General features: G+C 41.4%; 2 protein-coding genes and 1 long non-coding RNA gene across 4 annotated transcripts in view; 1 reads left to right on the forward strand and 2 right to left on the reverse strand.

The window, feature by feature from the left end:
- The first annotated feature begins 1,505 nt into the window (after positions 1 to 1,505).
- On the forward strand, positions 1,506 to 19,549 carry LOC145452202 (lysine-specific demethylase 4C-like). Of its 2 annotated transcripts, XM_080330427.1 has the most exons (21): positions 1,506 to 1,730; positions 4,513 to 4,626; positions 5,652 to 5,828; positions 5,990 to 6,183; positions 6,797 to 6,950; positions 7,229 to 7,426; positions 8,251 to 8,375; positions 8,439 to 8,504; positions 9,321 to 9,555; positions 10,478 to 10,796; positions 10,855 to 11,010; positions 11,111 to 11,316; positions 12,279 to 12,435; positions 13,103 to 13,233; positions 13,896 to 14,063; positions 14,201 to 14,404; positions 15,231 to 15,407; positions 15,933 to 16,049; positions 16,267 to 16,359; positions 18,315 to 18,362; positions 19,216 to 19,354. In XM_080330427.1, exons 1-20 carry the CDS (start codon positions 1,602 to 1,604, stop codon positions 18,354 to 18,356), a joined length of 3,162 nt encoding a protein of 1,053 aa, XP_080186553.1. In that variant the 5' UTR covers positions 1,506 to 1,601; the 3' UTR covers positions 18,357 to 18,362; positions 19,216 to 19,354. The 2 variants fall into 2 exon arrangements, with proteins under 2 accessions (XP_080186553.1, XP_080186552.1); XM_080330426.1 differs by lacking the exon at positions 18,315 to 18,362 and having other exon boundaries at positions 19,216 to 19,549.
- Positions 19,034 to 23,478, reverse strand: LOC145452216 (uncharacterized). The gene is made up of 4 exons (XR_013919239.1): positions 22,931 to 23,478; positions 21,321 to 21,398; positions 21,130 to 21,263; positions 19,034 to 19,317 (listed from the first exon to the last, which is right to left on the reverse strand). It is a non-coding gene; the product is annotated as an uncharacterized LOC145452216 (long non-coding RNA).
- An 83-nt stretch (positions 23,479 to 23,561) lies between these two features.
- The window catches only part of LOC145452215 (uncharacterized), a 103,980-nt gene continuing 101,660 nt past the window's right edge, over positions 23,562 to 25,881 (reverse strand). The window contains exon 6 of the mRNA XM_080330443.1: positions 23,562 to 25,868. Coding sequence (XP_080186569.1) covers positions 25,783 to 25,868 — 86 coding nt within the window. The 3' untranslated portion in view covers positions 23,562 to 25,782. The remainder of the gene's footprint in view (positions 25,869 to 25,881) is intronic.

A 25,881-nucleotide genomic window follows, 5' to 3' on the forward strand; every position in this document is an offset into this window, starting at 1 on the left:
AAACTCTATCCATTTCTTCCCAGCGAAATTCAATACAAGGATGCCTTGATATAAATTATTGAAATGTTTCCACTTGGTGGTGTCATCACCCCAAGACACATCTATCCACCACCAATTAGTATGGCATTATTTTCCAAGTTCTATAGCAGATAATATCATAATTATGAACATTTGAACACTTGAATATTGAAGTCTTGTGTCAACTGCGATTTTATACTCGAACGTGACGTGACTGCATTCCGTGATGACAACTTATGCTGTAGGCCTAGAGTTTATAATCTGGATGGCACATGACATGGAACAAGATCTGTTATTATAACTTCATCATAGGCACTGAACACTCGGACTCACTGTTGGTGCAGCTAGGTCAGGCCGATTGTATGTATAGATTGATTTCCACATTTAAGATTTAGTTGATTGGAATGATCATGTTGACTTATTTATCGAACAATACCTCACTATTATGCCGTTCTGGCAGGCAATATTAGAAGCAAAGCTCAATGTAGATTGCTGTCCGAGGGCGATGATTGCTGGTTTGGTGTGTATGTATAATGAAAACTAGCTGTACGTGGTAGTATTACCAATATTTTACCAGGAGATAATCAGCGGAATAGTTAGTCAACATGCATAATAACAGTAAATACTAGCGCAAAAATTTGCCATGGCAAATGGTGATATATTGACTGACTCTTTCTGTATTGAATCCTCCCATTTCTACAATTAAATATACTTCTAATTAATCAATCACATTTGCTTATGTTCAGATGTGCTACACATCAAATTCTACCTGCCACTTGTTTGCTGTCAGGCTCACACCTAATGCTTAATGCTAGTGACTAGTGATATTCATTTTGCGCTACTTGCTGTATTCAGGTATCTGAAGTATATCCAGAATCCGCCGAAACCATGTCCAGAGAAGATCTTAGGATTTCTAAGATCTTGTAAGATAGTCGTCAGTTGATGAATCAATACAACATTTCACCTGGCATCGTTTGGTTTTTAGCCTACTATACCCAGTACAAATACTTAATGGTTTCCATAGCTGCGTTGGTTTAGCTATGTTTAGTTATCGTTTGATAATTGAGACCGCTGAAGCAACTCATTACAGTGGAATGATTTTGGTGAATCTCCGAGTCAATTGAGGCTTCAAATGCTGTACTGAGATGAGAGGAACTAACTGGATATTTTTCACTTGGAACAGTGAACTAAGAAATTGATTCCAAACGAGTAGCCCAATTGTGAATGTCAACATGTTTATATATTGTGCCGCGCAAATGGCTTACCGTATTTTGTTTTGGACTGCTAGCAGTAATGATTTAGTAGCGTAATGGTTCTGCAATATTTGCATTGGCATAATTCGTTATACCTACTCATTCCTAGGTTCGCAACTCAAGTTTCCAAATTTAATGTTATGAATCAGAAGGAATAAACTCGGTAGAGTGATTTTGCGGTGATGTCACTTAGTCCTGGCACTGCCGATAATTACATCAATGCACCATCAACTTTACAAGACTATTCAATGACAGTTTTTTGTTATCCAGTGAATGATGGTAATTCTAAGCATTATCAATTGAATTACACCGAATACTCTGGATACGAAGATGGCACGAAAGCTCAATTCTGAGTGTCAGATTATGGTCTTTCGGCCTACGATGGAGGAATTTTCCGATTTCTCAAGGTATATCAAGTACATGGAATCGCAAGGAGCTCACAGAGGCGGAGTTGCTAAGGTTGGTTCTCTTTTCTGGACCCTAGTCCAATCAATTAACCTCGGTGTAATAAAGCAGGGTAGCTTTGGCCAATTATTTACATTACCTACTTGTTTTCCTGTCCTGCAGTTCGCTAATAAATTACACAGGTATAGGAGGCAGAATGACAGGCAGTCTGTGTATTGGAAGCAGCCACTAACTTCCTTGTTCACGTAGGTAGGAGGTTGTCTTAATTTCCACCGTGTTTTAGTTTCACATGGTCTGATCTAAATACTGCAATATAATAGCCTAGCATAGAGCAGAGCTAGGCCTGTCCATCAAATGAATAGCAATAGCATCAAGCTGAATGGTGTACTAACCAGTGGTTCTTAACCTTTTTTCCTCCAGCGCCCCCCAACCTCATATTGTAAGGAATGTAATAAAGACAATGAGTAAGAGGGAGGGCCGTAACATCACTTCGTCAACCCCCCTAAAAACGATTGCCTTGCGCACCCATAGCGTGATAAACCAAACTTCTGAGGGCTTCGCCCCCAAGAACCCCGTAGCATGATTTCGATGGTCAGTAAAGTTTGTGTGGCCTGGTCGCCCTAGGTGCCAAAATTTTCTATAATGCATGAATGAATAGGTGGTAATTACATATATATGTCGATGTAAACTTTTTATCATCATCAGCCCACGTAATCAGATTTACCAGTAGCGCTGAGTGAGCTGTTGCATTGGGAAATAAAGGGTACGTAATTGCTAATTAAACATATTCGGGCGTGCCCGTAGGTACAATTAATTCGTTACCAGGGCCGTAACAGCACTTCGTCAGTCCCCCCAAAAAACGTTGGTATTGGGCCCCCCATAGGGTGATAAACCAAACTTCCGGTTGACTTCGCCCCAAGACCCCCCTTCGGCTATCCGCTATTTGCTGGTCATCTACATTGGGTGTCCATTTACTGAGCCTGCTATTCTGGACTGGACGCGCGAAGCGCGAAAATTTCACTAATTATTGATTGAATTGGTCAATATGATCGGGAATTGCATATTATATTGATATCAATTTTTATCCTCTCTCTGCTCACGTAAACACATTTACCGGTAGAGCTGAGTGATGTGTGATTGAAAAGGTAGGACCCCTCAATAATAATTATGCATCTTCGGGCGTATACCCGTTGGCAGGAACGAAACGACACTTCGTCAGGCCCCCCGAAAAAACTTGGGTCTTAGCCTCCCATAGGGTGATAAACCGACCGCCCCCCATCCCGTTGTTCGCTTTTGCCACGAAATCAGCTGTACTGTTTAGCGAGCCAGTACGAAGCGCGAAAATGTTCGATAATTCATGATAAAATCGGTCAATAAGATCGGGAATTGCATATATATTGCTATCAATTTCTTGTCCTCTCTGCTCACGTTACCAGATTTACCGGTAGAGCTGAGTGAGGTGCAATGTTCCCTCTAAGCTGCGCACGTGCGCAGTGCTGACACGGTCTCTGCGCACAGAAAATCTACGTTGCGCACAACAAATCCGAAGTTATGACTTTTTTTTAGTCGTTACGCACCGTTGTCCAAGGGTCTGCGCAGTGAGTTAGTGAGTGTGCGCAGACTCGTCAAAACGTTGAGGGAACATTGTGAGGTGTCTTGGAAACTGTAGGGCACGTAAATAATAATTAAACATATTCGGGCGGGCGAACCCGTTGGTATGACTTCGTTACATGATGTTATTTCGTGACCTCCTGTCTGCTATATCAAAAAATATAGAATCGCCCAACAGGGATATCGCCCGACAGGGATATCTAGTTCTATATATCCCTGTCGCCCAATCGTACTAAACTAAAAGACGCACACGATTTCAAATTGGTATTTCTTCACTGGCATATAATTTTTCCCAGCCAGATGGAATTCGTCTTCTGAGGTTCAGATTGCCAAGACAGGAACATTCGGTGCCAGTCATTTAGGCGCCTATGGACAATTAAATCTATATGTCTTTTGTAGGCTATATATAACGAAGTTTTCGGTGTTAATTCGCTCTGAATACTCATTACGGATATGTCCTACTACCACATCATCTACTGCGAAGCCATTTTTCTCCAGCGCCCCCCATATCGCCCCCCTGAGCCCCGCGCCCCCCATATCGCCTCCTGAGCGTTTCCGCCCCCTTTTCCTTTATATCATGTATCTGGCAGACACTAGTTGCCGTAATAATGCTGAACACCGTGCATGAATCCGGGCTTCCTTAAAGTGGAATCTCGATTACTCACTGCTTCATATTCACGGTTCAGATGATTTTGTTCCACACCAAGTATTACTATCCTTTGATTCATATTGACACAACGCCAATCACTATTCTCTCATGTCAGAATGAATGCCTGCAAACTTGCAAACAATTACAACAACAATGATTTTTTTTCTAAATTACAAACATCTTGTCATCTTTGATTATTTCTAAATATAACTCGAAGTGGTGTTGGCTTTTTGAATCACTGATCGCAGTCTTAAAACCTGGAAGAGGTTGACTTCACTCACTCCTTCTGGGATGAATTATCTTAAAATTGACAATGCATCTCCTGGAGCTGGCGGCAATCTGGAAGTTGCTCTATAACATCATTTTGACGCAATAGTATTTTTGATTCTATTGCCACAAAACAAACATACAATGTTCTTATTCATCTTGCAACACAATTGCTTCAAAGCAAGGTCTGCAGTTTTGAAATGATGGCTAAAATACCTCACAATAAACTGTTACCTGCACGGCGGCACTCAATTGTTATGCTTCTGAAAAAGTAGATACATTTTCAATCTGCCGTTGCTTTTTGTTTAGGTTATACCTCCCAAAGAATGGAGTCCGTGCAAAGGATATGATAATATCGACAACTTGGCCATTCCAGCTCCCATATCGCAAGTCGTCACAGGACAAAAAGGATTATTCACTCAGGTTTGTTGAAGTAATTTAAGAATGGTGATGAAGAATCCAACTACAACTGATATGTTTGTCGGAACTTTGCCTAATTTCAGCAATTGAGATGTTTTGTTGCATTTAAATACTAACTAGTTACTAGTTAGTATGAAGTTTTACACTTTTTGGAGTTGTTGTTGCTGATAGTCTGTTTCAGTAGTAATATTTCGTGCATTTGAAGCATCGAGTACGCCTAGTGAGCATGCGCTATGCAGCCTCCTAATAGTTTTGAGTCTCTTAGAAGATCTATATGGGGCATTTTCATTAACTACATTTTAAGACTATATTGGAACATGCTACCTGTTCCTCCACTCTGAGAAAAGAACATTTGGTTCCCCAAAAAGGTGTCACTTGTTCTTGGCAGGATCTGCTTCCAGTCGACCACAACTCTTATCTGAGATGAGATTATGTCATATTTGCCAATTCGAATTTATACTTCATTTACATAATTTGTTGATTCAAGTCCACGTGCAGTTTATTGACTTGCGTGAACAGGCGGCAGGGAAATATTCCGAAATTTTATGCCCTAATCCTGATCCGGCCCAAATCTTCAAATTCTTTTTGAAATCTATGCATTTCTCAGTCCCCAAGACTACTGTGTACATTCGTGAGAGATTAGGTGAGGGTTAACTATTTCCCATTATAATGAGTTCAGTGAGCCATTAGCCTATAATATAACAGAGCTGTTGTTAAGCATGTGTGATTTATGCTCATATTTTTGTTTCTTTGATTTTCTATTCATGTTCAATAGGCGTCTTGAATTATGAGATCAAGTCTCAATAAGTATTAAGATGATATGCCGTGCTGTCGTCCATGTCAACGTTCGTATTTTATTAATATATTTTGTGTCAAGAAAATAACCTCTGATGTGTACTGTGAGGGAAAAATGATAATTTCTTGTTTTTTAATCGCCGTAAGTAACCAATGGCAGAATAGATTTCTGTGCTGATACGTGATTCGCAAGCACCGTCAAGGTATCAAATTCTTAACATGTTATACTTTAGTATAATATCCAACAAAAGCCTATGACAGTCAAGGAGATGCGAAGGCTGTCAAACACCGACAGGTATGCAGTTCCGTTTCACGAAAGCTATGAAGACCTGGAGCGGACTTACTGGAAGAACATAACGTTCAATCCCGCCATTTATGGGGCAGATATAAGCGGATCTTTGTACGATAAGGTATGCAGTGTACTGTGTTATCTGTATTCTTGTATTACTGAAGTACTTGTTGCTCATTTGCCCATCTGATATGTGACTTCCCGTGGTATCTGTCTGCTTGGACAGCATCAGTGACCACTTTGACGGAGTCTGTTCATAACGGGTGTACGTTTTCTGATTAGGATGTTGACGAATGGAACGTCGCGAGGCTCGACACAATTTTGGACTTGATCGAAAACGATACCGGGGTGAAAATCGAGGGTGTCAACACGGCATATTTGTATTTCGGCATGTGGAAGACATCTTTTGCGTGGCACACGGAAGATATGGACCTGTATAGTATCAATTACGTGCATTTTGGAGCGCCCAAATCATGGTGAGTACGCTGTGTAACTTGTGTGGAACATTCGGAGATTATTTGGTCATCGCGTCTCGTTTGTTAATATTGGCTTCATATAACTGTGATTCGTGTTTGGCCAGTGGTCAATTGGACGTAATCTTTGTTCATAACCCAGTCATTTGCTACCATGTTAGAATGCATAGTGCCTCATGTTGCACAAAAGTTCCAATGCTAAACAGTAGACACAATTACAGATAGACTTGACATTGTGAGTTCAGTGAGGCCTAAAATCATTCATAACGAGGCTCTTGAAAGGGTATGCTTACTGGTATTTAAACTTTTCACATATATATCAAAAGCTCTCTCATTCGAAATTTCGTGCTGGTGACGTCGTGTTTTGTGATACGATTGTTGATATACAATGTTGTTTCCAATTCTGTACTAGTTGCTGACGATTACCCCTGACGAGTGTCAGTCGAAAATAATCGGGTTCATTTCAATATGAGTATTCCATTCAATTGCATATTGAAGTTCTGTACCTCCTAGAAGCTCTTCAAATATCAAAAGCAGCGGATTTCAAATTTTTTTTAGATTTAATTTGTCATTCATCCAAAGAAGTGTGTGAACTGGTGAATGTTATTTTTCTCAGGTATTCGGTGCCGCCGGAACACGGTAAGAGACTGGAACGTTTGGCGACGGGATTCTTTCCAAACAGCAATTCGACGTGTTCGGCTTTTTTGCGACATAAAATGACGCTGATATCGCCTTCCGTGCTTCGTCAATACGGGATTCCTTTTAATAAGGTACAGTCAACTTTTTACTTGAGACGAATGGCGTTCAATTGTCGATTAGACAATGGAATGATCAAAAGTGTTCAAAGTAGCCATTGGGAATTGTGGATTTCTATTGTGAATTGTGAATTTCTACTCGAGCAGAAGTGATTTCCATGTACGATAATAAGCATTTAATACCTAGTTTTGCCGGAAAAACTGAAGATTGTAGAAGTGGAAGTACTTAAAATCTACTAGAGTACTGCGAAAAAAAGTAGAAATTCTCCATTACTGACTGCCTCTGTTCGTAGATAACGCAGGAGGCTGGCGAGTTCATGATCACGTTCCCGTACGGCTACCACTCGGGGTTCAACCACGGCTTCAACTGCGCCGAGTCCACGAACTTTGCGTCGGAACGCTGGATCAAGTACGGCATGGTGGCGGAGAAATGCGCGTGCCGTAAAGACATGGTGTTCATCAACATGGATCTCTTCGTCAAGTCGTTCCTGGTGAGTCGCTAGTAGGGCGGAGTGAAAAAAAGAAAAATTTGAATGTCAAAAAGAGCCTTTGATATTTGGACCCAAATCTAAAATGAATAACTTCTATCATGATTTCAGGTTCTTGCACCTTCTAGTGGCCGAGCGATTTCACCGAACGAGTCAAAAATAGCGAATTTTACCATATCTTGATAACCGCTTACGCTAGAAAGCCAGTTTTGGGTTTAAAATCTGCGGAAGCAACATGTTTCTATCTCTATTCCATAGAACTTTGTCTTGGAACTGTACATAAAAAAAGATACAAGCAAATTGTTGATTTTAGATCGCTATTAAAAATGTTGGTTGGTTTTACCAAGTTTGCAATGCCGATTAGCATGTGACTGTTTGTTACGTTGCTGCTTTAACGACAAAATCTTGTTGGAAGGACTTGTCAGTTGATTTTTATATCAACCTAGCATAATTTGATGGTAGAGAGAATGATTGAACTTTCTTCATAGTTGCAAAGGAGCTACGTGATCGTCGGATTTTGTGCAATGTATTTTCCATAAAGGAGTTTCCTATTGCGCGAAAAGTCAATCAACTGATGCTCAAATTCAGTGATCCAACTCGGCATATCAAAAAATCTGGAACATCAAATTCTTATAAAGAAATGGAAACTACGTTCTTACAAGATATTGATCAGCTTTTTAAAGTAACGCCAAATCAGTTGTAGAGCATAACCACTAACCAGGGTTGTAATGTATATAACTCGACTCGAGTTAATTTGTGTGTTGTCTCGACTTATACTCAAGTCATTGTGTATGACTCAACACATTCTATATGACTCGTTTTTAAAGCCGGAAAAGTACGAGCAGTATAAGAAGAACAAGTGCAACGTCAAGCTAACGTATACCGACATGCCGTCGCCTCCGGATTTCTCAAAGAAGCCAACGCACTGGAGGACGAGACTGGAAGAGATCAGGTTTGACTTTGGCGACGATATAGTCTCGACTTGTGCCGCGTGACTGAATGCGTGCATTTTCAGGAAAGCCTATCAGTCGAGCCTTGTCGCGTCCGCATTGCCTTCTGCAGACGCCGAACACAACACGGGGTAAGTTGAATTTGTATCCTCGGACTCATGGTGGTAACCAAGTCACAAGTCTATCTTACTTCTGTAGTTTTGACTCGAGTCAAGTTGAGCCATTTTCAATTCACCTACGAGTCAAGTCCAAGTCTGGTAGCTGAGGATCGAGTCAGAGTCATAGTGTTAAGACTCGACTCCAAGTCGTTATGCTCACCGTTCAGTTTCGAGTTCAGGTCATGTTGAACTCAGTTGTTACAACCCTGCTTAGGTGACATCGAACACCTCGCATTCATAATATACAAATTTCCTCACCCTCAAAGTTTCTGGGTCTGTTTTCAACTACCAATTCTGATGAAGATATGCCTGTATGTGGCGTCCGAGTCTGGAATCATATGTCTTGGTGAAGTCATGCGCAATGACTCGAGTACAAGTCGAGTCAATACTGTACACAAGTGAAGTTGGCTCGGTCATCAAAAACTCGTGAGTCAAGTCATGACTCCAGACATTACAGCCCAGCTCCGACTGTTACGGTATCGACGCTGGTGTTTTCTATAGCGCGGTGGCTTTCGACCTGGGGGACGTTTGCGTTATTTCTGGGGGTTGCGAAGGTGCCAACTACTTACTAAATATGCCGTGACATCTATAGACCATGCCAGCTCAGCGGCCCACTGAAAGCGGCAGTGCGTCATGGCCCCGAGGTTGAAAACCAGTGTGTTAGATTTTTTGGACGGCTTACTATTCTTGTTGAGATATTGTTCGGGTCGGCACCAGTAGCTTAACAAGTTGAAAACGGCTAGTTGGTTCAGCTGATTTTTAATTTTCTCTTTTTTTCACTGCCCGCAGATCAAAGAAGATCAGTAAGATTCCGGAACTGTCTAAAGTGCCGCGAGTGAAATTGATCAAAACGAATTTCCCCGCTACTGTTACTTGCGTTTCAACGACAGTCACAAAGTCGCCGACGAAAACGACGTCCCCGCAACGGTTTGCCAGGCTGTCTCCAAACTGCGCAAGCGCGCCAAGTCCGTTTGCAATCAAGATGGGTACCGTGCTGCCTTTGAGCGCGTTGCCCGGACAGACTGTGAGTTATAATTCATCATTTCTCAAACGAGTGTCAGCTGATGTGCTCGTATATATTGTATCGATGCTTTGCGTACTATTCCTTATTTATTGCAATTCCACTTTCAGTGAATTGTTTGATAGGTATAGTGGTAAGCTTCGAGTGCTAAGAAGGCATTGCAAATTGCTATTTCTATGCCGTTACTTGTACTAAACTATCATCTCCGGCAGTAGCTCTCAACATTTTTAGTTTGGTAACCCTGATTGTGTCTTTAGTTGTGTCTACAACGTGAAGTTCTGATAAAACCACAACTTTCGTTTGTATGTCGGGTTTCTCTTGAAAGAAATGTGACTTTTTTGTTTGCTAGACTACGATTAGACATTTGGCAGTTTCATTGAATTTTATTTAAACGTCTTGCTAGGTTCCGTATTTTAACTGCTGTTACTTGACTAGTAGGCTGGTATGGCACGGCACTTTCAGCATTGTAACTTATGGCAAGTCCGAAGCAGACCATGAACTCTGCGCCATGTCACAATTTTGCAAACTATGTTCGAAACAACTGTCATCAGTACCAAATTCGACGTCTCGAGTCTCTAATTTGTTGGAAAGCGTTTGTGTTCTTTCATTTTGCAACTGAGAAATATAAATCTTTCGAATCTTGTATTCCTGTTTTTTACACGAAGCTCTTCGAGCTGACATGGTTAATGCCAAATTAATTTACCAAGTGCCATATTGCACATATTCAGTGAAACATTCATATTAGAATTTGATAGCACAATATTCGTGTATCTCTATCATAATATTAGTTACTACTACATTTCTAATGTCAAATTAATAACAAAGTGCCGAAATCACTGGTACCAATTCCCGAATCACTTCCCACTGTTTTACTGAGTGTTTTTCGTGCCTTTATCGTGGCCTGACCCGTATTTTGGCGTTGCAGGACGATTTGGACGAGGAGGGCACTTCCGGCAGGTGCATGACGCTGTCGGACCGGGTCAAGATGGGCAAACGTAACCCATCGCAACAGCCAGCTCCCGACAAGAATGACCCTGACAGACAGTCGCGTCCCCCTCCGAGCAGGGATCACGACGCATACGCCAAAAAAACAAGCCCCAAGCAAGCTTACCTGCCGCTGCCCGTCAGAATGAAAGTCTCGTACGATAACCTTTCGGGTTGGAGAGGTCTGGCCCCGGAATCTGGCGGTAAAGTGGTGACGAGCGCCGGAGAAATTTGCCAGTGGAAAGTGCCTGGCCCGTCGGGTGCGTTCAACTCAAAATTTTCGAGTGTTTGCGTGTTCTAATTCGGTTTTTATTGCAGAGTCCGTTTCTCAAGAGGTACCAAAACCGCCGGAAAAGACAAACCCGGCAAAAAGTCGGGTGCCGAGGCCCCCTTTGAAAAGACGTCACCCCGTCAGCAAGAAGGGTCCGTCGAAAAAGTCGAGCCCGGCGGTGGTCTTGAAAAATCAGAGTCCAGGTTTGTGCTCCTGTGTGGCCTATTTTATCCCTATGCTGAAATCATGTTTTGAGTTTGCGACCCCTGGTTTAGAAAATCACTTGCAAGATATCTCTTTCAGACTCGGATTCCAGCGAGGGCGAGGAAGAAAAGGCAACGGCCACCGTTGCAGACTCGAAAAGCGAGATGGCCGTCGAGCAGGAAGGCTATCCCTCGCTGTGGCCCAGAATGAAGTCGAGTTTCAAGACGGAACGGCATTACAACGCCACCGTCGCAAAGCTACCTCCGCACTGTGCCGTGTGTTCGTTATTCCGTCCCTACTATCAGGTCAGTGGCGTAGACGGGGTAGAATCGAAGGATCATATACCCCTTTTAAAATCACTTATTGTTCTCTCGGAGAGAGTAATGTGCTTATCCCTTATTCTGAAAAATCTGAATGCATTCGCATATTGTTCGTTCACTGTTGTACAGTATATTCGTCATAATAGTCATACATTGCCCCCACATTCACTCATCAATAGTGCACCAAAATTTGTTTGGGATTTGCTACCCTTGCATTGTGAGTAAGTCACAAATCTATATTGTAATGTACTGTAACTGGCATATGTTAATGCGTATAGAGAAACAAGAGCACGATTATCTGATCCTTATTGCATTGGCATTCGTATATAGGATTTATCCCGATTAGTCTATTAGTATTTAGAACTTTGTCTGCTTCCAAAATATCACTCATCTCCCCTCTTTTGTGTAACCTCTCCCTTCCTTTCTGTCGGCAGGCTTACACGCCTGTATCAGGTGCTGTTGTAGGAAATGATTTGCATCAACCGTGTAACTGCAGAGGCGGTTAGTGACGATGTGCCTCTAGTGCAAATACCGAATAGGTTTTGCTTACTTGCCCTTCTATTTGACAGTTTTCAGTTTTTGAGGCAAATCTAGGTAGAGAATGCTTGTCCGTAGTAAATTTACGGCGTCAGATTGACTCGATTACCAACGATGGGGCTCATAACACCAGAGGTAGTCAATATTGAAGTACTTCTACTTTTTAACATACTCGAGAGTAGGTTTTGCACTACTTGCTCGCGAAGTTAGGTTTTTAGACTACTTCCACTTCTATTCAACTCCAGCTGGAGTAGAATCAGTCATATACTCACATTTTCCCAGTCCCCGGTTCATTCTTGCTTTATATTTATTTACTCATAGTTTATACAATGTATTTATACTATATTCAAAGTAAGACCTTGATGTAGCTTTCGCGCCATATTTAACCTTCATTTTTCGTCACTCTTTAGAAATCATACAAACACGACACGCCTCCGGCACCGTTGTCTGAACTCTTGCAAAAAAAGGGGCTTCGCGCCGGTTGTAAAAGCAAACCGATCATTCCAGAGACAATATTCGCCACCAGCACGGACCACCCGGCGCCTCTAGCCAAGTGTGAGCTATTAGGTGAGCGCCCCGTTTATCTTATGTGTCGACTTGGGACTGTATGATGTGACATGGGATTACAGCTCACTTGGATGGTTTCGGTCTCACAGGCTCCTTGTTACATTTTGTGACCGTGATTTATGCTGTTTTCTGAAATATTTACTGTATTGTCATGTTCTGCTGTCAATCATTTAATCAATCAGGTTTATTAATATTTTCATCGTTTCAAAACATCACAAGACTGCGATACAATGAAAAGATGGGAAGGTGTCGAAACAACTTGGAGTAGCCATTAAGATCAGACACCCACCTTAGCCTAGGCGAAGTAAATAAGAGGCATGCACACTGAATGAAAAGTAATGCAGAGAATATAAGACGAAAGTGACAAAATGGGGTCAGCAAACGATAGCGTGTGCTCTGCAATTGGTTGCGACTGGCAAGCTAGAAGCTTCTGGGCCCAGGATTGCATGATATGAACTAGAGATGGGCAGATTTCTGATATTGATGAGATTTCATTCGACAGTCTGCGAGAGCACTCCGTCAACACCACAATTCGACGTCGTGAAACCCTGGAAATCTCAATTCTTCGAATAAAAATCAAACCTCATCTAAAGTCACAAAATCGGATTGAACCCCCTCGAGAATTTAGTCGGTTTGCCACATGTACCAACAACTTTATTTTCTTCAGACGAATCCGGTGAAAGCCATCTTATCCAATGCGAAATATGCAAGGTGCAAGTGCACACGTCGTGTTACGGCATCGCCAAGCCGGACGCCGGTTGGAGCTGCGACAGATGTTCTTTCAAAGCGTGGATCGCGGTGAGTGATAATTTTGTTCCCACCGCGGCCTTTTCTGTCGTGCGTCGGTTCTGAAATGTCGTACTTATGGCGCATATTTTAAAAGGTGTGTTGAATCTGGCTGTTTATACGTTGGATGATGCCTCTTTTCAGAGAAATTTGGGGTGTAAACTCCATGCAGACCCACGTGTAAAGTGAAAATGCGCCCGATGCCTTTTGAAATAAGTTCGTGGATGTCCTGTGAGAATTTCTGAAATTTTTCTACGTAGAGCATACGGAGCGGTGGTCCAAGTAGTCAACCTCGCTACTCAAGTAGAAGTAGAGATTCCCAAGATATGTGATATGTCGAGTAGAAGTTGACCGTCTGAAAAGTACTGGAGTATTTTCAACAAGTAGATGCGGTCGCATACTTTTGGTGGTTAATTGGAGGTGACTTGTTTTGAAATAGCAAATTGCGCATTCATGTCTTCTTGCAAAATGGCTAACGACGCTGTACAAATAGGTGGGATGTTGCAAATAGGCCTACAGTATAACTGTTCATATGATTCGAGCGTTATTTCACCAATTTCACTTGGTAAAATGACGGAAAGGCATCCTGAAAATATCCGCTTTACAAGATACAAAGTCTAGATAAGGCGATCAATATATCGGTGTGAGTCATTTGATATCATGTCTTTTGATAGCAATGCTGCCTGTGTTCGCTGCGAGGGGGCGTCCTGAAACCAGTCAACAACGGCCAGCAGTGGGCCCACATTTTATGCGCCATCGCCATCCCAGAAGTATCTTTTGACGATATACCTCGGCGAAACGGGATCAACGTGAAAAATATATGCCGCACACGTCAAAAACTGGTGAGATCTTATAATTAGAGCATAGGTTCTCGAGTACATGTGAATTTTTTGGCTGATTGAATGGACCTCTGCTAGTATATAGTCGTAGTTTCAACATTGGCCTTTCATGGAGTGTGACGCGTCCGTTTACTTTCCAGAAATGCACTTATTGTAGGAAACACAAGCACCAGAAATGGCAGAACCTTGGCGCTTGCATACAGTGTTGCGCCGGCTCGTGCGCTACGTCTTTTCATCCGACGTGTGCCCTCGCGGCGGGCATAAAGATGGAGCCGGGCGACTGGCCGTTGCCGGTTTTTGTTTACTGTCAGAGGCACTCGTTGCAACGGGAAAAAACAACAATGGTGAGCGTTGTTTTTGACGGTGGCACACCCAGGGGTGTAACCGAGTTGCAAGTCAATCTCACTTTTATAGTTTTGACTCTACTCAAGTCGAGTCATTTTCAATTCACCACCAAGTCAAGTCCATGTCAGCTAGTGGAGGGCCGAGTTCGAGTCGTAGTGTTTTGACTCAAGTTCGAGTCCAAGTCATTAAGTTTGGTTTTCAGTTCAATTCGGCTCAATCCACTTTTTGCAACTCTGCTCGAATTCATAATATCGTAATTTTACTCTGTCTTAACGGTTTCTAGCCCTATTTTCCAAGTTATCAGGACTGATAGACGGACAACCAAGAATGTGGTGACTTCAGTATTCGATGTTACAATGCAATGTCTTGTCTTGGCCATCCTAGTATGTAATTGAAAAAATGATTTGACTCACCAAAACATTGCAAGTCGAGTCGTTACAACCCTGGTTTTTCCTGCTTGCACCAACTAGTAATTTTGCTATGTTTTAGGGCTGCTGTGCTTCAATTTAACAGTATTTTAGGCAAAAGTGTTTACTTATTGATTATGCAAAACTAGGAGGTAGCTTTGTGCTATGTCTGCATCATCATGGCGAGTGAACTTGTAACAACTGATAAAAGCATAGACCCTTAGACCAAATCTACTTTCTGATAATACTCAAGTAGTTTTAATATCTTAATTTACTTCCTCCACTTGAAGTAGATTTGACCTATTTGAAAATCGTTTATTTCTATTTGTAAGTCAGTAGAAATGTATGACTTTAACTACTCCTCAGTTTTTCGGTACTCGACTGTCGACTCATCATTACCGCGATTTTTGTGTCACAGAACGACCGCAATAGCCTTGATCTGCCAGAGCTGACCGTGGGCCAGACCGTGTACGGGCGGCACAAAAACGGCCGCTACTACGCGTGCGTGCTGAAGAGCGAAAAGTCGCAGACCTTCCACCACGTTCTCTTCCGAGACAGCTCGTGGAGCGAAAACTTGTACGAGCAGGACATCGTCGTAAGTTTTGTTGCAGCTATCTTTTTTGCTTTTCCCTCCTATCCCTATTCTTGATTTCAAATCAAAATCAGGGTCAATAATTAATTTGGTATCATGTCCAGTCTGGTAATAGCTGAAATGTGTTCACAGTCGCATAAAAATTGTATACAGGTTTGAAATTTCAGGTCCTAGTCCAAATTTGTAATTTGTTATCACTTCCAAATGCGGTAGACACTGAAATTTGTCCAAAATTTGTGTGAAAACTGAAAGTGATCCGAAATTTCATGTAATCATCCAGTAATGACCGTGATATTTGTCCAAAAGTTGAATGAAAAATCGAAAATGAATAGTAATTTCATGTCCAAATCAATTTGGTATATCTAAAGGCAAGTCTGATAATGTCTATAAAATTTGTCCAAAATCATCAGAACTCTCAATCAAAATTTGAAATAACTCCTAGTCTAGAATCCAAATCCGGCCAAAATCATCGAATGTAAATGCATGCTCATCTCTGCCTTATCCGTGCACTCTAAACGTCTTGCGCAGAGTCACGACTTCGCGGCGGCGGCGCCTAAGGTAGGCGACACGGTCACCGTGAAATGGACCGATGGAAAAACGTACGACGGCGAATATGTGGGTGGCAAAAGGCATCATATGCTGACGGTGAGTGCGGGTACTGTTTTTCAAAATATATATTGACGAGACTTACGAAGTCCTAATGATCGGTGCTCAGGTATCAGATTATGTCCAGCACTATTCTGCTTCTGTTGAAAAACTACAGGTTGCCAAAGGGCTTTGTTCCGTAGCAGTTACTTGAAAAGCGTCGAGCTTGATTATTGACCCGTCTCCATTGGAGTCTGCATGGATATGATTTTTTCAGGTCGAATTTGAGGACAGATCTATCGTCACTGTGAAAAGGGAAGACGCGTATGCGGATCCCGACGAAATGCCAAAGAAAATCAAGCGAAAACTGGTTGGTGTCAATTTACGATACTTTACATGTCCCGATGCATCGCATGTCGATTCACGTTCTACCACTTTGTGGTGTCTTATCAAACCCCATGTTCCGAGCTTACGCCTTACTAATCCAAAACAAGCTCCATTATAATCTATCAGCCGACTGGAATCCAACGTGCCGAATCTTACCCTGACTTAAATTTGATCAAACCCCTAAACCAGTGGTCGGGAACCTTTTTTGTCTAAAGAGCCATATTGGTTCTATTTTTCTGATTTTAATTTCCAAAGATCCATACATGTCAATCAACTGTTACGTCACAATTGAAATTATATGACGTCATCGTAGCACTAATTCGAACTATATGGGATTCGTCGTGTGCGCCGCATTTTGTCTGTTATACTCGTATTAATCATGCTGGTTGCCTTATTTCAGCGTGATCTTTAAACTGGTGTTACGAGAACATAAGTTCGTCGTTATGCTCCTTTAAATGCGAGAACACATGATCACATGCGTAGGCAGGTGGAGCCAAACATATTTACTGCAGTAGTATATATCCATATCTACTCTTAGCTGCAATACATCAGCGACGTCAGGAGAAGCAAGTGAGGCAGTACCTCGGCTGTCGTCAGGATTAGTAAACGAAATTTGTGAAACGTTCAATTACTATTGCTATTTTTATAGATTTTCAGTTCATGAATGACAAGATTATGATCTTTTTTCTCCGAAAATCACACAATTTGCATATTTATTGCTCAAAAATATATCGCGAAACGAGAGGTAGGCCTGCGGACGGGCCAAGCTTCACCACTGGTAAACAATTCATCGTAAATAGCTTTCAGTTTATTGTTACTGATATTAACCGATTGTCGGTCGACTTCTCAATTCTCAAAGAATTCGGCAGTAATATATGACGTTGCGCTGCACGCCTACATTTTATCGCCGATACTACAGAGCTACTTACCATCCAAGAACGTGGATAGCTATGATGTTGTTTGTAATTCGAGTCTGTTATTGTGAATGTAACGTACACGGCAGCTCATTCCGCACCGATGATCAGGAAGACCATGCGTATTTGAAAACTGCGTTGTCATATGAACGTCACCATGACTGCTATTCTTTCTGATCAATGAACGTCTCGTCCAATTCAAGATTTCGAGTCGGTTACATCAAATTGGTGAATGATATTGGTCGCTCGCGCGGCAGCAACTTCAATTTGAGTATTTTGAAAGAGGGGTCCGAACCACCAAACCTGAATACGGTATTGCCTTTGCCTCTCAAAGACATGTTTATACTGTCACGAGAATAATTATTCTGGCCGTGATGAAACTTTACTAAAAAATTGCTGCAATATTGATCAATTCAATACAAAAAATAAATATGTGGCAAAGAGCCATATCTTATACCCCAAAGAGCCATAGGTTCCCGACCACTGCCCTAAACCTAGCCAACCTCTCTGACCTCATCTGTGGACCAAAGTTCAAATTTTTTAGTTACTGGTTAATCATGGGTTTGTCTCGACTGCACTTAGTGTGGTTTTTGAATTAGAGAATATTTGGTCGTGGCGTTTCTATCTAACCTGTCTAATTAACTTGTGGTATCAAATCAAACGCCTATCCCGAGCTTACCCCTTACTAATCCAAAACAAGCACTATTATAATCCATCCTCCGACGGGAATCCAACATGCCGAGTCTTACCCTGCCTTATCTTAAATTTAACCAAACCCCAACCCTAGCCAACCAATGACCTATTCTGTGGACCAAAGTCCAAATTTTTTAGTTACAGGTCAATCATGGGTTTGTCTCAACTTCACCAAGTGTGGTATTTGAATTAGACAATATTTGGTCGCGGCCAGGTCAATGTAATTCAGATTTATTACCACGACAGGCCATGTCCAACTACGCGAATGCATGCGTGCATGAGATGTCCCGAAACACAGCTTATGGATAATACCGTTCAATCAAAATTTCAGAAACTTCAGACACGCCCATCCCTGCTAAGGAACGAAATGTAGCAAAAGGTGAAGACCCCCGCCACCTTTAATTTCGGATCGTTACGCCCCACATTCCATGCATGAATTTTCATTTTCCTCGGTGCTGTCACGGTGTCTCAATTCTAAACACTGATCTCGCAGTACTATTATCTGGGACTACTTGGATTATAGCTGTTATTGATGTTCGAGATCACCACTTTTCTTTCACTTTGAGTGTCAGTGCAGTGCACAATCCACATATTGAGGTCTTATTTGCTGCATCAATCAAATGGTACAAATCTTACTTAAATTCGCATGACTGCATGTATTACGAATTATGTCGTTAGGCACCGGTGCTATGTTGGTAATGGGACTCGTAGCACGATCAATTTCAAGTTGTGTAAGTTCTGAAATTTCTTGTGGTTTGAAATGGGGGTTTGGATCTGGCGTCACTGACTAGTGACTATTCCAACTTTGCTGACGACGGATTTGCATCTTGTCGACCCACAATGACTGATGAATTGACGTGATGGTTGGGAAGATATATTTTTTGTCGCCGGGACAAAATCCAAACATTATTGCTTCCACTATAAAAAAATCTCAAACTGAGCAGCTGAGCTAAAACTCTCGAAGCATACCATAGTATCTCATCTCTGAGCACCTCTGCTATTGAGGCACTAAACTCCTGCATGTTTTCTCTTACAAAAATCTGGTTGTAAAACATATAAATCAATAATAGATTTTATTGTGGCAATATTGCAAAACAAAAACATAAAATTCTTATGGTTTGCGATAAGTAAATTGAGAGAAAATATTTAGACACTTGTTGAAATCACTTCCACGTTGCCACGCCTTCTTCCTGTTGATTTGTAAGAGTTGCCAGCCATCTTCTGTTTTCTAGTCCAGCGCGACCTTCATGTCAAAGTCCGACTTTCTGAGCTCGCCAAAGAAAAGCTCTGACGAATCCTTCGCTGGCCGCCGAGCTGCTTTCCACGCCAGCAAGCTGAAAATGGAGTTTGGACTTATCGAAGAATCAGCAGAGTTGTAGGAAGACAGGACCGAGTCGTTGTACCGAAGATCTCTGGCCGTTGGAGCAACCTCGATAGGGCTGACAGCCCTATCCGCGCTTTGTGCATTTTATATTAGAAGAGGCTGTTTATTTAATTATCGTGAAACTGATTTATCATCTTTGCATTATTTCGTGGTAATGTCGATTAAATCAACTTTTGAACTTACTGGCAGGACACAGAGCTGAGCGAAGCGTAAAGGTGCGCGGTGGCTGTTGTCATTTGATGAAATCACATCCATTTTGTTTCAAATGGGACCAAGTCGGTGATTTAGCAGTATGCTGTTACAAATCAGTCTCATTGGCACTTTATTCCACACATCATCACAGCACCTTTTTAAATCAGACAACCACCTGGCCTAGGTGAAAATTAAGGATTGAAAAAAGGCGCCACCGATACGTCAGGTTGTGATACAGTAAAAATTGTTTGTATGTGGACACTGGACATGGTCGAAGACTGTCATATAGCCGGCTAGATACTGTTCCACACTGCGAGTCTGGCATATTTGATTGAGCGACGATACTTGTTGGACACGCAGCCTGGACCCTTCGGGCCCTGGCTATGATAGTGATAATGTAGTTTCTGCAGTGGCTTCCCCAACAGATGATGCCATATTGCGATGGTAATAATGATTGAACCAGTAACAGAAGCACCCAGACTGATATGTAGTCTCTGAGGCTGTAGAACAGATCACAGTGTGACATTAGTAAGTCAGGAGAGCGTTTAGATCACGGGTCACCAACACGATCATATTTTATTTGAGATTTCGGAAGAACGATGTTGAAATTCATTTCAATTTCAAAATGTTGTTGTTTCAAAGTAAGCTATTCGTACGCCCATTGCCCAACATCACTATTCCTCGCTAGCTGAAACGGCTCCGACTCTGCAACAGCATACTATCAGGGTGAATCAGCCATATGAATGGGCTGGGCACGTTGCCTTGAAGTTCAATGACACTGGCAAGACCAAGACGCTTAGGAAACGGCTCAGGGCTTTCCAACCAGATCAAGCTTTAGGAAGAGATAGTCTTACAGCTATAGTAGCGTGTCTTTCCCACCCAATTATTGATTCTTTAGTGCTTAGTCAATGTAAAGCGTTGCCCGGCATAGTGTGCAGCTCATAGTTCAAAAGAAAACGAAAGTTGTATTTTTTTGTGGTAACTATTTTGACAGTCGCCAATGTTAGGAGCACAGCGCTGTACTGGCGTAAAGTTTTATAAACATGGACGTGGTTGCTAAATTGCGTGGCATTTTTGTCTCAATATTGCGGCCTCTTCGAAATTTGAAGTGTTGAGTTGGCGACCACAGGTTTAGACCGAGTGCCGTAGTTTGTGTATACATGCAGTATTCAAAATAATTTACAAGCGAGCTTGTGGTTGGTTAAACATACATGGAATGGACCAATTAAAAAATATAGATGTCCTCAACTTTAAGAATGCGAAGTTCCTTACAATATGGAGATAAGAGATGATAAGATGGCTTTAATCTGCAGTACTTGCAGGGGCTTTAAGAGGGCTTGGTTGCACATCCCCGCATATTAATACCGTATTGCAAATGACAGTGAACGATGGAGACTTAAGGTTTCTAAGCAGAGGACTAAGAACAATTTTCTTTAGTCGCCACACAGCACCGATATTGCGAGAGATCGTTGAGGATTCATGCAGCACACAATAAGTGTTATTGCGACGGTGATTGCGTACAGTATAGGAGTCGCATTGGTGGTTTCAGGAAAAGTCTATCCCATCACACCTGATCACACTCCACCGAAGTGAAGAATACGCAGTCAAACTGCTTCTTTCAGATAGCGTTACTCGGTTTTAGGTAACTTTTACCAACTTGACATGAGAAGTCCAATGACAGCACGAACTCTCTTGTGCCGATTCCTGTAAATTGTGGAATTTGAGGTATGTGAACATTTTATGACAAAGTTTTGCTCTCACCAATAGATCGACATGTTTCGTCATCAAGATTTGGTTCCATCTTAATTGTTCTGCTTGTGGTAGATGATTTCTCTGAGCCTGCATTACCGAAGTGATATTAACACGAGCAAAGCAACATCGTTACACAGAAAAATATACCGGTGAGGACCATTAAAAGCACATTTTTCGCCTTACCTCTCAATATCCTACCTATGGTATCCAATATCATGAGCAAATTGCATTAATAGAGAAATTATCAAAGGTGATCGAAGTAGTAATACATGACACGCAATTTCAAGCAGATGAAGCATTTTTACGACATGCAAAAACCGCCTGACATAGAATTCTAAAACTAAGAAAGGAATTTAGCAATATTACCATATAGCAGGGGTTGCCAACCTTCTTGCTATTCACAGCTGCATTTTGATTACTAATGTAGCATACGGCTGCATTCGGCATAGTCGTAGTGAGCTAAATGGGCGATAAATACCCATGTTAATTTGTTCATGTCTATTTCGGGTGAGCTCCAGACTGATTTACTTATTCAGATCGGCTTATATGCACCAAAATTGCGAGTGGTCATGTTTCGAATGGTATCTGGGATTTGTTATGGTCGTGCTAATTTTTCAGATTCACGAATGAATTTTGTCATTATTATTAGTAGTTTCACATATTCCTTTCAAGCATTTATCCTTTCTCAGCCCATGTGATCAGCTCGCCGGTAGAGTTGATGGAGGGGGTGTTTTCGAAAATATAGTGCACGTTATAAATGATGATGGATTTTCTTGGTGGGCCAATCGTTGTAAGTCGCTTTGTCGCATGTTGTGATTTCTTGACCTCCCATCAAGATTGTCAGCATACAGTGGAAAGATATTGGAATCATCGAAATGCACTAGAAACAAATTCCTTTCACGAGTGACACACGATTCTAAGTTGGTATTTGTATATGGGGCGCAACATTTTCCTCTGTTGTTTACATCTGTACTGTGAGGCTGAGATCGTAAAGGGCGCTACTATACTGAAATCGAAAATGAAGTGACCTTGAATCGTGCGTGGCGTGAAGAATATTTCATGGTTATTTAAAATATCTCATATATTCAGCAGTCAATTCATAAATTCAATTTCCATGTCGACGGCCGAAAACACATACTAATTGAATTCCATGTTTACCGTCGCACGAATTCCCTTCTACGGCCACAGGTTGGCCACCCCTGCCTAATTGGCATGAATTACAAGAGAACCCAACGCTAAGAACGATGAATTTGGAACACTGGAAATCCAGCGTCCATACCTTGTTGCGAAAACGAAAATTGAATCTAGCTTATTGAAGCCCCACATGGCCATAACTGGTTACCGTTTTCAGTTTAGCAGTATATATTATTAAATCGAAGTTCAAATTTTGGTCACTAGTTGACTCAAAGTGATCAGAATATACCCAGATATTGCTACAATTATTCACATGCTATCCCTTCTTGCTACATATACAGTTAAATACTTGATTTATTACTGATTGGAATATCATAAAAAAAGGAGTAATTTTTAATTTCAGGGGGTAAGTTAGATTATCATATTTGGTTGAATTCCAACCAACAGTTCTATAATCACTGATATAGCTGTAATATCCCAGTTACTTGGCTGGCTAGGCTGATACTCCAAATGATCCATCTGATTCGTCTTTGCTGATCTCTCGTGTACTTCATTAGACTTGTGCTTATCAGCGTTTCCTTTGTTATTGTCCAGATGACTTGTACTGCTGAAAACAAATAGTGAAATAGTAATTACATGACTTGAGCCAACATATTTACTGTGTCTTGTGATTTGAAATCTCCAATATAACAAGGCACAATAGGGATCTATACTCAATCACCTGTTTCCCGCTCTACGGTGTTTCCTTGAACGAATCTCTTTACCATTGTGTAAGACTGGATAAGGATACTGCTCTGTTGGACCGTTCTGATTGTGGAAATGCTAGGGGAAAGACAACTAGGGTAATAATTCAAACATTGATATGGCGTTTGGACAGTGGACACCGTACCTTGGAACATACATACGTGCTTTTATTAATCAAATCAGGATTCAGCTGACTATAAGGACGTGCGCATGCCAATATCCAGATTTTACAATCTTCAAAGCGTCTTTTCGGCTTTGGAAATGGTATAAAGCGGACTCCAGGACTACGGTCAGGGTATCGGCTATCACTGTTACACAGGCCATAAGCACAGTGTTTATGTGGCATTTATCCTAGACAGATTAACTACGCGATCTAAAACAATAAATTAGGATTTTAATCGGGAACTGATCATGCTGAGTAACATACATCACACTTATTGATCGGTATGACAGTAGTTAGCTGGATACAATGATATAGGTTTACGGTTTCAGAAATAGACAACGCATTACTTCGAGACCATATGAGCTCCACGCCTATTCTGACTCATGGCACAACTGATACACACTACGGTATTCAGTACCACAATGGTACCGTAAACGAATAACATGAGAAAGAATGCTTGCTTCCTCACAAAATTTGTGAGAAATCTATGCAGCCTAGATAAACCTCAAAATTAAAAATGGATTCTGGGAACGACCTCTGTCGGACTCGAACAAGCAACGCATTGGTGTCGTACTGTGGAACGTACCGTTACTCACAAACAAAATTTGAACCATACGATACAACAACAGTAATCCTGTTGAACAAATACACACATAAATATACACTATACCAATGTGAGACTAGCACGTAAAATAGGAAATGTCGTTTCAACTAAATCAGCATGGATCGGTCAACTTGAACAAATGTTGAATCCGATAATTGAAAGGCTGCTAGGTGTGCGACGGAACAGAGTATGTTTGAAAGCATTGCGAGTGGGATATTCAGAGCTGAAAATCATGGTATCCAAGATAGAACAATGACTAGAGACAGAAAGATCAGACGGCAGTTTCAATTATGAAGTATTTTGCATGTAGTAAAAATTAATATTTTTTGTTACCAGCTGACTCTTTGAGAGTGCCAAATGTCACATATTTTGCATCCGAATGTGAAAAAACTGCAACACGCCATCTTTTTTGTAGTAGCCTAGGTCAGTGGTTTTTCACTTTTACGACCCTGCGGGCCGGTCAAATATAAAAATAAATATATTGGACCGGCGAACATTCAATAATAAAAATTGCAATCACGAAAAATGTATACAACTAAATATTAAATATTGGAAGCTTCATTTAGTGATGCCTTCTGATATCAGACATTTCTGCAAGGCTGATAGAAACCACAAATTTGAGTTTGAGTATGCTATTTGCTAGCCAATACTTTACTGCTAAATTGTACTGTCAAAATTTGCCAAACTTTGTTCTTACTGATTTCGCATATGACTGTTCCTAAACGAGTTATAAGTTGCTTTTAAACAATTTCGCGGGTAGCATACCATAAACTCTATTACGAAAGCATGCAAAAAAATGCGTTTCAAATTTCGCAACCAATATTTTATTTCTCTAATTAACGGACAGGAGTAAAAGATTTTGCAATCTAAAATTGAGATATGAAAGCTTAATATATGCCTACTCGGTGGACCAGCAGGAAACTTGCCATGGACCAGCACCATTCCAGCGGTTGAGAACGACCGGCTTAGGTCGCTTAGTCATGTCACGCAATAATACATCCTAATGGAGTCATGTTCATGCGTGACCACTTTTCTGTATGTGTCGCTCATTGGCTGTAGTACCAAACACAGTGTAATTGGATAATTATATAATACCTATTGAATATTGGGCGATACTCAATATCTTTGTTACTTATAGGGAATTCAGCAAATACCACATGCTGCGCCCCAAATTGAGACCCGTTGTGGCCCAAACTTAAAAACCCTTGATATATGAAGTCCTTCATCATCATAGAATAAACAGATCGCATAAAACAAGGGTCGGCAACCATTTTTCCTCTACGAACCGGTTACAAAATAGAAGGTCACTAAATGGTGTCCACTAACGAACTCCTCGTGGCTGGTAAGTTTGTGATCACCAACTACAGGTTATTGACCGCTAGCATAAACGTCTGGATAACAAGAACTGCTCACAAGATGACTTTGTCGATAAACTGCAACAATGAAGAAAATGCGAGCTAGGAATTTTGCACACAGACACAAGCAATGAACCTAGATAATGAAAATCTTGTAGCCGCAGCCTGCAGTTCCAATATAGTGGGCTTCTGAGTAAAATGGCTGGTCCCAAAATGTTTTTTAAACTTGCAACTTAAATTAGAGACGATATTGTTTTGAGAGCGCAGAGCCCCTCCCATAACAGTAGTAGATCGATGTTATACTATGTTATTCTAGCACACATCCAGCAGTGATTGCGTACAACGTGGGAACCACTTCAGATACGCGTGCTTCATCCGGGCTGACAGTGTTTTTGGAAAATATCCATTTACTTGTACATTGTCAAATTGAAGAATCTACAGCAGCAAAAGTGCTTCTTCCCTTGGCACGCATCATGAAACGTCACCGTTTTCCAAGTAACTTTTCCCGACTTGACAACAGAAGTCACATATCACCACAAACTCTCTTGTGCCGATTCCTGAAAATTATTC

Source organism: Botryllus schlosseri, chromosome 12, assembly GCF_051294905.1.
Source record: "Botryllus schlosseri isolate E-star chromosome 12, Bs_hap1, whole genome shotgun sequence".
Lineage (NCBI taxonomy): Eukaryota > Metazoa > Chordata > Ascidiacea > Stolidobranchia > Styelidae > Botryllus > Botryllus schlosseri.

Bases quoted from the DNA above. Each gene is read 5' to 3' on its own strand.
- LOC145452202 (XM_080330426.1), top strand. From the start codon at position 1,602: ATGGCACGAAAGCTCAATTCTGAGTGTCAGATTATGGTCTTTCGGCCT. The intron at 11,011-11,110 runs GTTTGTGCTCCT...TATCTCTTTCAG, and splicing joins CTTGAAAAATCAGAGTCCAG to ACTCGGATTCCAGCGAGGGC. The intron at 14,405-15,230 runs GTGAGCGTTGTT...TTTGTGTCACAG, and splicing joins AACGGGAAAAAACAACAATG to AACGACCGCAATAGCCTTGA.